Source organism: Theropithecus gelada, chromosome 14 (genome assembly GCF_003255815.1).
Source record: "Theropithecus gelada isolate Dixy chromosome 14, Tgel_1.0, whole genome shotgun sequence".
In the NCBI taxonomy this organism is placed as follows: domain Eukaryota; kingdom Metazoa; phylum Chordata; class Mammalia; order Primates; family Cercopithecidae; genus Theropithecus; species Theropithecus gelada.
The window spans coordinates 2,835,225-2,851,324 of record NC_037682.1 but is presented as its reverse complement, the minus strand read 5'-3'; the positions used below and the strand labels follow the sequence as shown (position 1 = coordinate 2,851,324).

The 16,100-nt window shown below is 57.3% G+C and overlaps 1 protein-coding gene across 2 annotated transcripts in view; it reads right to left on the bottom strand.

Moving 5' to 3' along the window:
* The window catches only part of KCNQ1 (potassium voltage-gated channel subfamily Q member 1), a 400,428-nt gene that overhangs the window by 270,893 nt on the left and 113,435 nt on the right, over positions 1–16,100 (bottom strand). For both annotated transcript variants that reach the window (XM_025357922.1, XM_025357923.1), the window contains exons 3-6: positions 2,949–3,075; positions 2,299–2,377; positions 1,595–1,691; positions 733–873 (exon numbers count right to left, since the gene is read on the bottom strand). In XM_025357922.1, the coding sequence (XP_025213707.1) occupies positions 733–873; positions 1,595–1,691; positions 2,299–2,377; positions 2,949–3,075 (444 nt within the window). The remainder of the gene's footprint in view (positions 1–732; positions 874–1,594; positions 1,692–2,298; positions 2,378–2,948; positions 3,076–16,100) is intronic.

Genomic DNA, 16,100 nt, shown 5'->3' with positions numbered 1-16,100 from the left:
TTCCGGTGCGGGGATCCGCCTGCTGCACACCCGCTTCCCCAAGGCTCCTGGGCTGCTCTAGGTGGTTGGAACCCACTTTCACAGCCAGGGGCAGCCTCTGGGCCCACAGGCCGGGTCCCTGCTCCCCACCAGCTCAGCTGCACCTACATCACCACTGCCCAGGGCCGGCTCCAGAACTTGCAGGCCCAGCATCCACTGGAAACACGGGGGCTCTCTGATCTCTGCTGGGGTCTCTTGAGCCGTCGTGGTCCTTCCTGTTTGCCCTCTGGCTCCTTGGGGACAGGGGCACTCACAGGGCCTGTGCGGACCCTCAGACACACGGGAGGTATGCGTCTGACGCCGCTCTCCTGGGGCCCTGCCAGGGTGAGGGCCGGGGTGGAGGCAGAGAATGGGCAGCCTAGGATGATGGTGGGAGGCAGAGCCATGGGGGAGCCGAGACCGCTAAGCCCCCAACACACACTCCAGTGACCACTCCAACTTCCCTCTCAAATCTCAAGTTCAAAGGCGAGACATTCAGAACTTCAAGACAGTGATGCTGAAGGACTTGACACTGAGTGTGGGGACCCATGACAGCGGCTCCAAGCGCAGGTTTGTGGACAGAGGCCTGTGAGCACACAGGTGAGAAGCCCCCGCCAACAAGGCCTGAAGTCTCGAGACACCAGTGCCCTGGTGTCCTGTCACCTCTTCAGCCCCAGCTGCCCCTGTCCCCATGCCTGGAAGTTTCTGACTTACCACCCCCCACCACAGCGCATCTGCGTAGCTGCCGAACTCCACGCGGCCTGACTCGTTCACCGCGTCCTTCTCAGCCAGGTACACAAAGTACGAGGAGAAGATGAGGCCCAGGAAGCCAATGTACAGGGTGGTTATCAGCTCCTAGGCCAGAAAACAGACAGTGTCGGGCTCTAGGAACTGTAGGCTGGGAGCCTCCTGTGCAGACACCTAAGGCAGTGAGTCCCAGCGATCACTGGGCGTCCTACGCCGCTCTAGCGTGGTTCACATGCGTGGGGCCGGCTTCAATATAACCCACTCCTCATCCAGTAAGTGGCAGGTGGGGGTTACCCTTAGAATGAGGATCAGCCCTGGGGTTGCCCCAGGCCCACCGTCTGGACCGCCGCAGGCTCCGGCTCTCTTTCCCGCCACATGACAGAACCAAGAATGGACCAGGACCCAGGAGATCCCCAGGGAGAGGAAGGATTCCCCTCACCCCACAGAGCCAAGGGCTGGTGCAGCTTGAGCCCATCCGGGCGCAGCCCTCGGGAAGGGGTGCGGGTGTCCCCGCCTTGACCGGGTTCCTGATTTGCCTGGGTTTTTCATTTCTGACTTTCTGTCTTCTTTTGCCCCCAGCTGAGAGGAAGGTGAGCACATCAACAGCCTGGTAGGCCAGGGTCACCGGCACCCGGCTGGGGTGAGCATCCAAGCTGGGCTCAGGCTTAGGCTTGCTCTGAGATCCTGGGCCCCATTCAGGTACCCTTGCGCCTGGGCACCCACCGACCCCCAGGGCCTCAGCGCATCTCAAGCTGTCCTAGCGTGGGCTGCTCTGCTCCCTCCATCCTGCCCCCAACCCGGGCCCGCACCCCCAACCTGGGCCACCCACCTGGCGGTGGATGAAGACCACGGAGCCCAGGAGCCTCCAGGTGCCTCCCTGGCGGTCGACATGTAGCATCCTCAGGATCTGCAGAAAGCGGATGCCCCTGGGAAGGAGATGGTGTGGGGCTGAGGGAGCCAGGCTGGGCTCAGGTGTTCACTCCGGGCCTGGGGGTGGCCGATGGCATGGGTGTCCCTGCCCCTGCCGGGCGCCCACTCTGGGTGGGGAGGCCAGATATACATCCATCCCGACAGGGGCCTCGGAATTTCCCTCCCAGGTGCAGCCCCCGCAGAGTCTGCTCTGAATCTGCTCACACAGGGCTGGGGCTGGGGGTCGACCAGGTACCTCCAGATTCCCTCAGTCCCCAGACTGCCTTCTGAGGGAGCCCCTGGGGTCACCCCAGTTTGCAGATGGGCAGGCTATGTGCCCAGATGGTCAGGTTACAACCCAAGCCCTGGAAGCTCAGAGGCGCTGGCGTTGGGCCAGAGCCTAGGGCTGCCTGAGGCATCTTGAGTCTGAGCTGTGCCCTCCACACTTGCCCGCACCTACCCTGCTCCACCTACCCCAGTACATGGCTCAGTGTCCCCAGGAGCAGCGGGCACCAGGGCACCTTGCATCAGAGCAAGGCGGATGGGGCACGAGACCACCCACAGCTCAGGAGGGGTGCTCGGGGCAGGTTGGCATGGCAGGGAGAGCTCATGGCACAGACGCACCTGATGGCTGATGTGGCAAACACCTGCCCCTTGGAGCCCACGCAGAGGACCACCATGGAGGCCACAACCACGATGAGGTCTGTGGAGTACAGGAGACGGGGGAGCTTGTTGTGATCGTCACAGCCAGGATCCCGGGGAAGAGCACACGCCCTGCTCTCATCTGGGGAAGGGGCTTGCCAGTCAGGCGGGTCAGGCCCTGATGACCAGGGACATGGGGACATCTCGGATAGGGAGACAGGCAGCGTCTAAACTGAGAGACTCAACCTCTATCCTGGTCATGTGGAGCCCCCAGCCCTTCCTGGGCCCTGTGCTGAGCCCTGCAAGGGACCAGAAAGGGCAGGGCCTTAGGCCTGGACCATGGTTCTCAGGCCGCCAAGGGCGACTGGCCCACCGTGAAGCTATGCTGGGCTGCAAGGGCTCATGGGAATCTGTAAGGGACCAACCCCCTACTCCCAACACCATGTTAGCGTCTTGGTGCAGAGGTGGCTGAGGGCTGCCAATGCTCCTATGCTGGGTCCTGGGCAGTCACCCGCTGCTGGCCTTGGGGTTCCCCCGTCCTTAGGGGACTCCATCTGGTGGGGATCATGAGGTGGGGATCATTCCTGGTCTGGAAACCTGGGCGTGACCTCCACAGGGCAGGCATGACTCACCGATGATGGAAATGGGCTTCCGGGCAAAGCGCAGCCGCCCCCAGAGGCCCACGTACTTGCTGCGGCAGCCGGCGGACCAGAGGCGGACCACGTACTCTGTCCCAAAGAACACCACCAGCACGATCTCCTGCAGCGACAGAGTGGGGCGCTCACTGCAGGCAGGCTCGGCCTTGAGTGGCTTCAGACCCTGCAACCTGTTTGAACCCAGCCATGCTGGAGCCTCCACTGAAGGACACCCTGAGAACAGCAGGCCCAGGTCCTGGCCTGCTGGGGATGGTGATGCCTGTGCACAGAGGCCCTGGAGAGCCGAGCAGCTTCAGCTCACGTCCACAGGCGTGGAGCCCAGGTGAGGCTGCAGCTCTCAGGCCAGGACCACCCAGGCCAGAGGAGGCCCCACACCAGGAACTCCAGCCTGGGTCAGAGGAGGCCCCACACCAGGAACTCCAGCCTGGGTCAGAGGAGGCCCCATACCACAAACCCCAGCCTGGGTCAGAGGGGGTCCCACGCCAGGAATCCCAGCCTGGGACAGAGGGGGTCCCACGCCAGGAACCCCGGGCGCCCTCCATGAGAAGCATTTTCCCACCAGATCCAGCCCTGGAAAACCTCACAGCTGGCCTTTGAGTCTGGTATACCCGGGGTAGGGGCAGCCTCTGGACCACGTTGCCCTTATAGGGAGTCACCTGGCCCCTCTACACCCCAACACCTCCTCAACTCCACCGACACCAGAGGGCTGAGGTTCCTGGAGGAGTGGGAAGAAGACGCTCGGAGCTGGATCCCACCCCCTAGGCACAGAAGTGAGAACCTGGGCCTCAGTTTCCTCGGCTGTAAAGTGTGGATGCAGCAGTGCCAGGCTCAGTGGGCTTTCGCGGAGACTTATTGCCAAAATGCAGCTTTCATGTGAAGTGCAGCCCATTGTGACACTCAAAGCATGGTGGCCACCTGCAGGCTCGAGCCCAGCGCCCAGGCAGCCAGGGTGTATGGGAGGCCCTTGGGGAAAGTATGTGGGGCTGGAAGATGAAAACAGCCCCCACATGTGAGAGGCACTAGCCACACAAAGCCACAAAGCCACAGGCATACAGCGTCTCAGGCCCACTTCCGGCAGACTGCTGCCTGTCCTCCCTCAGAAGCCGGGCCCTGGAGGGGACTTCCGCTCCCACTGGGTGACAGTGGCTGGCCTTGCTCCCATGCCACACCCCCACCAGGGAGTCTACTATGAGCGGTCAGCTGGACACTGCCATCGCTGGCTCCCAAATGTTATTAATTAGGATGGAATGATACTGACACCATCCAGCATGTGTTTGCGGCAAGCCCAATGGATAAGGGGAGACAGGCTGGGAGCTTAGTTGCTTTCCTTTTGGAAAAATGTTTTAGGCTCATGACGTCAGGTCCTTCAGGGGTCGGGGTGTGTGCAGTCAGGTGCATACGGGAGATGGCAGGGGTGCAAGGTAAAGAAAGGGTGTGGGCCGGGCACAGGGGCTCACGCCTGTAATCCCAGCACTTTGGGAGGCTGAGGTGGGCGGATCACGAACTCAGGAGTTCAAGACCAGTCTGACTAACATGGTGAAACCCCGTCTCTACTAAAAATACAAAAATTAGCTGGGCATGGTGGCGCATGCCTCTAATCCCAGCTACTCAGGAGGCTGAGGCAGGAGAATCACTTGAACCCGGGAGGCGGAGGTTGCAGTGGAGCCGAGATTGCTCCATTGCACTCCAGCCTGGATGAAAAAAAAAAAAAAAGAACAAAAAAGAAAGCAAACAAAAACAACAAACACACACACACACACACACAAAACAAAAGGTGTGAACACCTGCAGGCTCTGTGGCTTCATGGTGGGGTTCGGGTCCCACCTCTGTCTTCAGCTCCTGGGGACCGGGGCTCTAGGCTGAGGTCCGGCTAAGCTCCCCGGTCTTACCCACCCCCATTTCCCAGGCCCCAGAACAGGACCTGCTCCAGTCAGTGCTCAACATGGACATGCTGAACGAACGAACGAAGGAACAAATACATGACTCTTCCAATGAGCCGGCCTAGAGCTCTCTGGTAGCAGGAGCTCTGTCTCATCGGTCTTTGCTTCTGAGAACCTGCCCTTTAGGGAGACCAGGCCTGGACACCATAACGCCTGCCTTTGTTTAGTCATCGTGAAAAAGGCCACAGAAACAGGGAGCTCCAAGTCCCTGGAGCTGAGACAAGGTGCCCATGATGGCACAGAGACCAGCTCACCCGACTGCTGGTGGCCTCGGTGGGGAGGCGTAGCGGCTCCCAGCCCAGCTCTGCTGACCCAGACAACACCCCGCAGACTGGTCCTTAGCAGGGTTTTTCCTGTTTTGATGCACTTTATTTATTTATGATTTATTTATTTTTGAGACAGTCTCGCTCTGTCACCCAGGCTGGAGTGCAGTGGCGTGATCTCGGCTGGAGTGCAGTGGCATGATCTCGGCTCACTGCAACCTCGGCCTCCCAGGTTCAAGCAATTCTCCTGCCTCAGCCTCCTGAGTAGCTGGGACTATAGGCGCCTGCCACCATGCCTGGCTAATTTTTTGTATTTTTTTTTAGCAAAGATGGGGTTTTGTCATGTTGGCCAGGCTAGTCTCAAACTCCTGACCTCAGGTGATCAGCCCGCCTCGGCCTTCCAAAGCGCTGGGATTATAAGCATGAGCCACCGTGCCTGACCTTGTTTTGATGCACTTTAAAAATTACTTAAATACCTTCTCCAGCCATGTCCTAGGCAGGTCTGAAGTGCTAGGTGTGTCTTATGTTATACCTTGAAATAAATAAGTAACTATTAGGGATTGCTGTGGATAACTGTGTGACTTTCTAAAGTTGTCTTGACCTAACACTCAGGGAACCTGTTTAGGGGCCGGCCTTCTGAGATGGCAGGACTCCTGCCTGTGGGACAAGGTGGGAGAAATAATTAAAAACAACGCTGATCCCCAAATCCAGCTGGATGTGGGAGGGCGTGCAAGGCTCCGTGGCTGGGGAGGCCCCGCTTGTTGGGTTAATTAGGCTGGTGCTATTGGCAGGCCAGGAAAGAGCCAAGGAAAAGTCCCTTCACCATCTCTAAGCTGGAAACGGCAAGATGGAATGTTTGCTCAGAGATAAAACTATCTCCACCACCATGAGCCTCAAACGCTCTCCTGGGTTGTACGGGACAACACCCAGGGCCAAGGCCACAGCGAGACCCCAGGGAGCTCACACTCAGCTGGGGACAGGGAGGAGGGCTAGTCCCCCACACCATGCCATGGCCCATCCCTGATTCACGGGACCACAGCCCCAGTCTAAAGCAGGTTCATAGAATGGCAGGCCTCCCCATGGCTCCAGCAGTCCAGACCCCAGGTGGGTGATGCCCTAGCCACCCTCCTAACCCTGGGTTCATCTGTATTTGCAGACTTGGCTCTAAGCTCCAAAGGTGAACTAAAGGGGCCTCAAGCTCCTCCCCAGAACCTGCATGCATTTGGCACTTCTCCCTTGCCCGCCTTGTTTAAGCAACTGCCATAGCTCCTGCTGTCCACACTGAGGGTCAGAGTCTAGGGCTGTCCCTGAGGCCTCCTTCCCGGGGGCTCACAGCCCAGTCTCCCCCAGAGCTTCCCATGGGCCCCAGGTGCCCCCTATTCCCTGGGGTGCCCCTGTCTCCTCAGGGCCCTGTGTCTGGAGCGCTCTCTCCCTCCCCCATTCCACCGCCGAGGTTATCCCACCCACCCTTCCCAGGCCAGCTCAGCACCCCCACCCCCAGCCCCTCTGAGAGGCCCACCCACTACACATGCAGAACCAGGGGTACTTCCTGAGTCCCCCACTGATAACAGGGCCAGCCCCAGGCCCTTCTCTGAGGGGCACCCAGGATCGTCCAGCCCCATAAAGCGTCTCTCACAAGATCTATGTGGCGCCTGCAAGCCCCCCGGGGTCAAGGATTCAATGGCCCGGGATGCTGATGGAGTGCGGCCCTGAGCTCTGCCCCACAGATACGAGAAAAAGAGCCGTCCTTGGTCTCCACTGAGACCACAAACAGACCAAAGGGACAAAGAGGCCCCTCCCACCCTGGTCACTCTCCTTCAGACTAAAGCAAGGCCGCCTCCTGGCTGCGAATGGCTTCATGGACAAAAGGGCCTCAGAGCTGGGCACCGAGATATGCACAGAACAAACACAGACCCACATAATGGGGATGGTGGCCTCTGTTCACATTTTACAGAGGCGGAAAGCCAGGCTCGGCTAGGTCAGGTCACCCGCAGCTTAGGGGAGGGAAGGCTGGTGTCCAAGGCAGAGACAGCCCCCGCCCCGGCCTCCGGGACAAGGTACAGGTATCCTCAGGTGTGGGAGAGGACACTGGCAGGTGAGGCCAGGCCTGCCATGGAGGGCTGACCACTTTCATGCACAGACACGACCTGGGCGTGGTGGTGGTTCTGGAAACGGTGTTACTGCCGGATGAGTGGGCACAGGACAAAGGCTGGAGGACCCTTGGCTAAGGGGACCCAGACATGAGACAAGGACACCAGGCTGCAAAAGCAGCCCCAGGAGGGAGAGGGTAACCAAGAGAGACTCCAGAGCCTCCAGCCCTGCCAGGGCACAGGGAGGTGTCTCAGCCCTGTGGTCCGAGGTGGGGAAGACAGGCCTGGGCCTCACAGAGCCGTCAGCACCACCAGCCGCCCTGCCTTGGTGGTCATCTAGTGGGCAGCTGGAGAGCTGGGTCTGGCCTGGAGGGAGGGTGTGGGTGTCAGATGGCCTCAAGGCGGGTGCAGGCACAAGAGCCACCAGGACCACCGTACCCTCCTTCCTCCAGACCCAGTGAGGGGCTGGGGACAAGGATGTTCAGGGTCAGGAAGCCAAACCCTGTGGGTTCTGCCCCTCCCTGAGACCCCCTCACAGAAACAACAGAAAAGACATGAGAAATGGGAGGAAACGCCCCGGAGCTTGGCTGATGCCACTGCCCTCCACATCGGACCCACTCGTTCGACTGTGTGCTCTTCTAGCAAGGCCTGAAAGCAATGGGTTTCTGGGTCCCTGCCCCCCAAAACAAGATAGGCCATGGGTCTTTCCCCTGCCCACAAGCCAGCCATCCCATGCTGCACCCCTAGCTCCATTCTACCACAAGTCCATGTCCATCCTGGGGCGTGTTATAAGTTGGCTCTCGGGGGTATTATTTGTGTGATTTAAAATTATTTTAAAAACCAAAGTTCCTAACAACTCAATTTTTTAAAAATAGGCAAAGGGCTTGGACAGTCATTTCTGTGAAGAAGAGACACAGATGGCCAACAGGCACACGGAGAGGTGCCCAGTGTCACTAATCATCAGGGAAATCAAGACCACCACGAGATGCCGCCTCTCATCCACTAGGGCGGCTACCACCCCAAACAGAGTGATAAGTGCTCCCAAGGACCTGGAGAAGTTGGGACCTTGTGTGCTGCTGGGGGGGTAGAATGCTGCAGCTGCTTTAAAACATGAAACGACCAGTCTCTCGATTTTGCGGTGAACCTAAAACTGCTCTAACAAATAGTCTATTTAAATAATATGCCCGAAAAAAAATCGAATGACTGTATGGCCCAGCAATTCCATCTTGGAGTCTGTCCCCAGTCTCTTTAACGGAGATCCACACACACCCATGTCCACAGCAGCACCATTCACAACAGCCAAAAAGTGGAACTAGCCCGGTGACCCTCAGCGCGCCGACGGAGACAGAAGATGTGGTCCCTCCATACCACGGGATAGGATTCGGCCTCAAAAAGGAAGAGAATTCTCACACAGGCTGCAACATGGAGGAACCTCGAAGACATTACTCTCAGTGAAACAAGCCAGTTACACAAGGACAAATACTATCTACTTCCACTCACGTGAGGTCGCTACAGTTGTCAGATTCACAGAGGTAGAAAGTAGAAGGTGGGTGCCAGGGGCTGGGGAAGGGGGAGTAGGGAGTGAGTATTTAATGGGGACAGACTTTCACCAGTTTTACAAGATGGAAAAAGCTCTGGAGCTGGATGGTGGCGACGGTCGCAATGAACTATGATCTTAAAAAGGGTTAAGATGGTAAAACACATTTTCCTTTTATTTTATTTTGAGATAGAGTCTTACTCTGTTGCCCAGGCAGGAGTGCAGTGGCACTATCTCAGCTCACTGCAACCTCTGCCTCCTGGGTTCAAGTGATTCTCCTGCCTCAGCCTCCTGAGCAGCCGGGATTAGAGGTACGCACCACCACACCAGGCTAACTTTTTTTGTATTATTAGTAGAGATGGGGTTTCACCATGTTGGCCAAGCTGGTCTCAAACTCCTGACCTCAGGTGATCCGCCCACCTCAGCCTTCCAAAGTGCTGGGATTACAGGCATGAGTCACTGCGCCTGGCCTTATATTTCACCATAATTTAAAAAAGAATGTGTTTGTCAGGAACTGGGAGAAAGGCAATGGGGATGGTTTTCCTTTTGAGGTGATGAAAAACCTCAGGAACCAGAGATAGGTATTGGTTGCACTGCCTTGTGAATGTACTAAATGCCACCAAATTGCACGCTATGAAATGGCTGAAATGGTGAATTTTACGTTAAGTGTGTTCTCTGATACGGAAATGAGTGCCTTGAGGGGCCCGGCCCCATGGCGGTTGCTCACCCGGGCTCCCGCGGGTCACGTCTCCCAAAGGATTCTATGGACCTTCAGGGCCTCCCAGCGGCCCCGAGTATCTGCCACACTCCAGCTGTGGTCATCTGTAGCTGTCCTTGAGCCTTTAGTTCTTAATCTTCACTAACTATTGTTAGTTCAGCATTAAACAAAATAGCTAAGCGCAAGTCATTTGTCAATTGCAAAATGGCACGCAGACCTTGAGCCCTCTCAGGATGAAGACAGAAAACAAATAGCAGGCAGTGCAAAGGGCCCTGGGTGGAAAAACACAGGCAAGCTGTAAAATTCCCCTAATCTTGTTTCATCGTTGACAAGACTTATGCTGAATGGAGCTCAGGGCCATCCTTCACAGGGGGTCCTGGATGCCAACGGGACACCCTAAAGCACAGTCACTGCCGCTGACGGCTTCACTATTGGGTTGAAATCTTGTCATTAGGCAGACAGACCCTGGGACCCTCAACCTCAACCCAGAGGAAATCAGTGCGTGGTGTGGAAGGAAAATGGAAGCTCAAGGTAGCTCAAGGTCACACAGGAGGAGACACACGGCCCCGCAGGCCGGCCCCATGCTGGTATCCGGTGTTGTGGGGTTACGGTAGCGTAAACAGGAGATCTGCCCAAAGCCGGAGGGCCAGCGAGGGTTTAGCAAAGCAGGTGCTTATCTGGGATTTTTAGTCTCTGAGTGAACAGAGGGGGGAAAGGTCGCACTTTGGCTCAAACGTGTTGCAACCGGCTGTGGAACCAGTGTTCTCCGAGAAGGCTGAAGGTCGATCTGGCCATCTTATCTATTGTTTTGCTTTTATCAGCCGGCAAATCTGCATCATAGCGAAGATTTTCTGGGGTTCAATGTGTTTTGAAGTTCCATGCTGCCGGAACCACATAATTTAGGATCTGAGAGAAGGTCCCTGTGTCAATCAATCACATGGGAACGATCGCAGGGCAGCCTGAAATAACTGGTTCTGACCAGCTGCACTCACATCCTGTCTTTCTGGATGAAATATATGGATTTTTTTTGCAAAACAATAAAGGAAGCGTCGCAGACCCTTATCGCGAGGACTTTAGCGTCTCTGATATTACTCTTCTATTATCTCTTTTGTCTATTTTGGTGTCTCTGATGTTACTGCTCTACAGTATCTTTAAAGGAAATTTAATTTTAAAGAGGGCTGGAAGATGAAGATTAAATACCAAGGATCAGAGCTGAGCTTTGTGGAAGGGGCCAGGGTCAAGGAAGCAGAAACACAGCCGGCCTCCCAGGCGCCCCATAGACTTAGGCCTGGGGACCTTCCGCTGGAGTCAGGAATCCACCCACCCCCCGAAAAGCCTGAGATCTGTGCCCACACTTTTTTAGGAGACAATGAGATCCCATCAGGCCAAGATGGGGCCTGGAGACTCTGAAGAGGGGTGGACACAGGGTTAGGCTGAGGGTGCTGTGGGGACCCGGGATTAGGGTCTCACCCCCTCCCATAGCTGGGACGCCAGAGGGCTGGGCCTGCGCTGAGCCAGGCATTTCCCTGTGGGGGCAGTGGTCCCCACAGCATAGAGCCCGGCTGGCGGGCTCTGGGGCCAGCTGTTCCAACTCCACGCCGGCCCGGCCCTGATAAGCCACAGAGAGAGCCAGTCTCGGCTCCCGGGAGGGTCAGCTGGCCGGAGGGCGATGCAGGCACTCAGGCGGCTCAAAGCGCCCTTTGTCCCAGGGCCTGCCTGTGGCCAGCTGCTCCCAGCCGCCAGCCTGTGCTGAGAGCTTGTGGGCCCCCGGTGACGTGCTGGGCACAGCTGGGGCCCTCAGTCCACACTCACCACCCCCCTCACCCCCACCCCCCGAGAGAGCACCAGTCCCCACCCTGCCCAAGGTAGCCTGGTCTGGGGCAGGCGCCACAGTACAGCTGGCCAGGCCCAGGTGAGATGCACCAGCCACTGGGCTGAGGGTGACACAGTCGGGGTCCGGTTGCCCTGTCCTGGTCTTACTGCTGGGGAGCTGACCCTGCCCTGCCACAGCCCCTCCCCTGCCAAGTGTCCCCTTAGTGTGGGCACCGCTGGGGTGCCACGCGGAGCCAGCCTTAGTCCAGGGCTGCAACCTTCTGCTCGGCTGCTTCCCCAGGCCCCATGGAATGTGCAGCCCGCGACCTTGAGTGGGGCCCTCTGTGTCCCTCCTGAGGCCGTGCCCGCCCAAGGCCCTGCCCGCCCAAGGCCCTGCCCGCCCAAGGTAGCCTGGAACAGGCCCACCTCCTCGGAGGGAGGGCTTCTGGGCCCCCACACAGCTAGCTCTAGGCAGCCAGGGGTGGCACTGGGAGTATGGTGGGGGGACCCGCTACCTCGGCCAGGCCTCCTGGGAGCCCCCTGTCCCACACATTAGCAAGCGAAAGGACCGCTAAGCAGGAGGAGAATGGGCGCAGGGCAGGAGCAGGCTGGTGTGAGGACACTGGTGGCATCCCAGGCAGGGGGCCTGGACGAGCAGCTCAGCCACTCTGTGCTCTGCATCTACATCTGTAAAACGGGGGCACCAGCAGTGCCCACCTCCTAGGGCTGTGGGGAGGGTGGAACTACAACAGTGGCTTGGGCCTGTGGAAATGCCATGGGAACAGTGTAGCAGGAAGGCGGGGTCCCGTGTGCTCAAGAGGGAAGCAACCTCGTCATCGGGGGGCGGGGGGCAGGGTGCTGAGTACAGGTGGGGTACAGACTCTCATGCTGCACACAGCACAGAAGAGCCCCGCTGACCTGATGCCCCGTCCCGTGCTGGCCCAACTGCCTGGAGTCCTCCACGTCACCCGGCCTTCCTGGCTGTGGAAGTTCCTATCTGTTCACAGCTCCAGCCTGGGAGTGCCTATCTGTCCTGGAGGGCACTGCTCAGCCTCACCTTCCTGCGGTGAAGCCCTGCCCCACCCACTGCTGCCTCTGCCTCTGCTGGGATCCCTCCTTTCCTCCAGTCTGTCCTCATCCCGCCCACAGCACCCTAAAGTCAGGGGCCGCCTTCTCTACCTGCAAGCTCAGTGCTGAGACCGGCTCACTACCCCCCTGTGCCCAAAAGCCTGCTGAGAAACTTCAGGCAGGGGACAGGTGCGTCTCCCTCACAGGCACCTGCCTTGTGGGTGCTGTACTTGGGGTGTGGAAAGGGAAGCTGAGGGGCCTGTAAAGATCTGCAGACCCCCACTCTGGACATCACCCCCCATGTTTGGGATGTTGCCATCTCCCCCAGGATGGACATCACCTCCTTGCCCCCCCAGGATGGACGTCAACCCCCCACCCCCCAGGATGGACATCACCCCCCACCGTCCCCCCAGGACGGACATCACCCCCCCGGTTCCCCAGGATGGATGTCACTCCTCCCCAGGATGGACGTCACTTCCCGTCCTCCCAGGATGGACGTCACCCCTTGTCCCCCAGGATGGACGTCACACCCCATCCCCCAGGATGGACATCACCTTCCCCCGTTCCCCTGGGCTGGACATCACCCCACCATGTCTGAGATGCTGCTAACCCCCTCCTGACTGGATGTCACTGCCCCCCATGGCTGAGATGCTGCTATCCATTCCCAGGCTGGTTGTACCCCCCTCCCCCATGTTTCGGATGCTGCCGTCTCCCCACAGGGCACCTCTGGAGCTCCTCCTGGTCTGGCTCCCCCTCCCTGAAGTCACTGGAACACTTTGGGGGTCCTGGCCCTGCAGGAAGACACACCCAGAAAGTCAGCGGACGCCACACACCAGGCCCCACCCTGACTTCCCATGGGACCCCAGAGACAGAGACGGAGGAAGGAGCCCCTGCCCAGGAAGCGGGCAGCAGAGCCCTAGCCACAGGCCTTCCCACAGCCGGCGGCCATCTCTGACCTTCAGAGTCGCAATCGGCCAGCTGCTCTGTGTGCTTGTCTCCCCGTTAATGATTTCGGGGTAACTCTGGGAGGCATGGGGCCTCTTTCCCTCAAGAACTAGCCCCACCTGCCAGCTGCCCGGACGTCTCTTCTTCCTGGTGGGCAAGGGACGTGCTGGGTTGTCATGGGGACGGCCGTTCCCATCCACCGGGCAGCCGGGCCCTGCAAGTGGGCGACAGCTGTCGTCTGGTCCCCCCATCCTGGACACCATCCCGACAGGCGGCATGAGGCCCAGTGTCCCCTGTGGGCTGTCTGGGGAGACTCTCGGGAGGCTAAAACCATAGGAGCTGGCCCTCCCCCTGCCCCGTGCTCTACATCTAAGTAGCCACAGGGGCACACCCCGGGGTGTCAACAAGATCCAGGGCTTTCCTGATCCTCCCTGGTCCTCCGTCTACCCCTGGCCTAAGGGGAGCCATGTTCACACATTTCCCTACGACTCTCCAGGCCCTGGGACTGATCCCATAAGGCCTTGGGTGTAGAACGCATTCTCTCCATGGGCTTCCCAGGAGGCACCTCTGGGAAGACTGCCTGGTGGGCTTTCAGAGAGCAACAAAACTGCAATATTTTGCTCAAGGGACACTCCTTGAGCAAAACCTCCCTGCAGACCAAGGCTCAAGTGACCCCTCTTGCTGGGCCGGTGCCTCCAGCCCCTCCTTGCCCCTTGTCTGTAGCTCTGGAAGTAACTGCAAACTCTCGACATTTGTCACTCAGGTACCTCACCTGGGTCTGAGCAGGAGGCGCTCAAGGCAGCTGGCCCCATGTGTGGGTGTAGCGGGGGGAGGCTTCTCAGGGTGGAGGGGTTAGCTAAGAAAGGAACTTGGACCACACCCTGGGCCCAGCACATTCTTGGGCCCATTATCATTGGGGCCAAATCTTTCCCAGGACTGCTGGCTTCCGGGCCTTGGCCTCCGCATGAAGGCTGCCCACCCACGGTGGGGAGGAGAGTGGGGCCTCTCGGTAATTTTAATTTCACATGTACTGCCGGTGCCTTACGGGGGCCGACTAGAGTTACACACGTTTCAGGCGGTTTAATGAGGTGCCTCCAGCCCTGGGACCCAGCTCGCTGCACGAGCTGGCGGGGTGGGGGTTCCCAAGCGCGGCCCACTTCCTCCCCCACCTGGGTGTTCTCAAGGTCAGGAGGCGGACACAGGGCGCAGCAGCCACCCGACACCTGCCTGGGGTGGGAGAGGCAGATGGCGTTAGGCAAAGTGCCCATAGGCTGGCCTGTCTAATCTCTGCCCCGAACTGGGCTTATCAGCAGATTCTGATGAAGCAAAAACTATGTGGAACCCCCCGCCTGGAGACCCCCAGCACACTGAATCAACCCATCACCTGGCAAGGGGTGAGAACCCAGGAGGCACTGAATAAATGTGTATGCTTACACAATGTGCAATGCACATATTTCATTACTTTCAGGCAATAGATGAATTTCAATCTATGTGGGGGACAACATTTGCAAACACAGTGAAGCCACCAGCAAGTGGCGCGGGCACTGGCATGGAATTTACAAAATAAAAGCATTTACAGTTGTTGCTGGGGGAAAGCTGGAGTGATGTGGGGGCTGGGGCAGGCAGAGGGACCTACGTCTCATAACACCGTACAGGGCCCGCACTTCCCACATCAATCTCTTCTTTCTGGCTATTTAGGAGAGTGTTGCTTAATTCTCAAATAGGGAAGGGATTTGTCTTCCCCAATCTTTAAGTCATTTATTTCTCATGATACTGGGCTTTGATCAGAGAACATGGCCAGTTAAATCTCAATTTTTTGAGGTAGGTTAGATTTGTTTATAGCCACATGAATGATTGGTTTTGTAAGTGTTCTGCAGACATAAGGGAACAAAACAACTCCATTACTAGGGTTCGAAGACATAGCATTGGTTTTAAAGCACAGTCCTGAAGTTCTTTGCCAGTCCTCCCTAGTTGAACCTGGGCTCTGTGACACCTGCATCAAGAGAATACAGCCAGGTGGCTCTGCAGTCCCTGGCACTGCCTGTCTCTTGGACTGTTCATTTCTGAGATGTAAGGAATCCATGCAGCCTTGGAGAGGCCCTCGTGAACAGGAGCCTTACCAGCCACGTAGGTGCAATGCTGCTACGGAACCTCCAGCCCCAGCTGATACTACGCAGGGGTAGATGAGCCGTCCCACTGAGCCCTGCCAGACCGCATCTAGCGAGCTCAGGCGTGATGCCTATTTTGAAGGTGCTAGATTTGTGAATGGTTTGTTACATAGCTATAGATAGCAAGAATAGGAGTTATTTCAAATTAGTTAGAATCTGAAATTGCTCATGATTACAACATTTAACTGTCCATGTCCTCACTTATTTTGTGCTCACTAGAACTGTCCTATTCCAAAAGAGGTACATTAAAATCTCCTCCCATTATCATATTTAACCTTCTTGTCCTTGCAGATTTTCAATAGTTTTTGCTTTATGTATTTTATGTTGTCTGATGCCTTAAAGATTACAGTCAGGTCTTCTAATAGTGCCTGATTTCATTCACACTTGTCTTATTTGGGCTTCAGTGTTGATATGAATCCTAATCTCCCTGTTTTTTTCTCTCTTTTCTTCTTTCAGCTTGCAATTTCTTGGCATCTCTTTTGCCATTCATTTATTTTTCAACCACCCATTATTGCTTTGCCTTACTTAATGCTACTGAGCAATGTATTTGTTAAAAGATAAAAGCCCAGCAGCTATGGTGGGGCCTT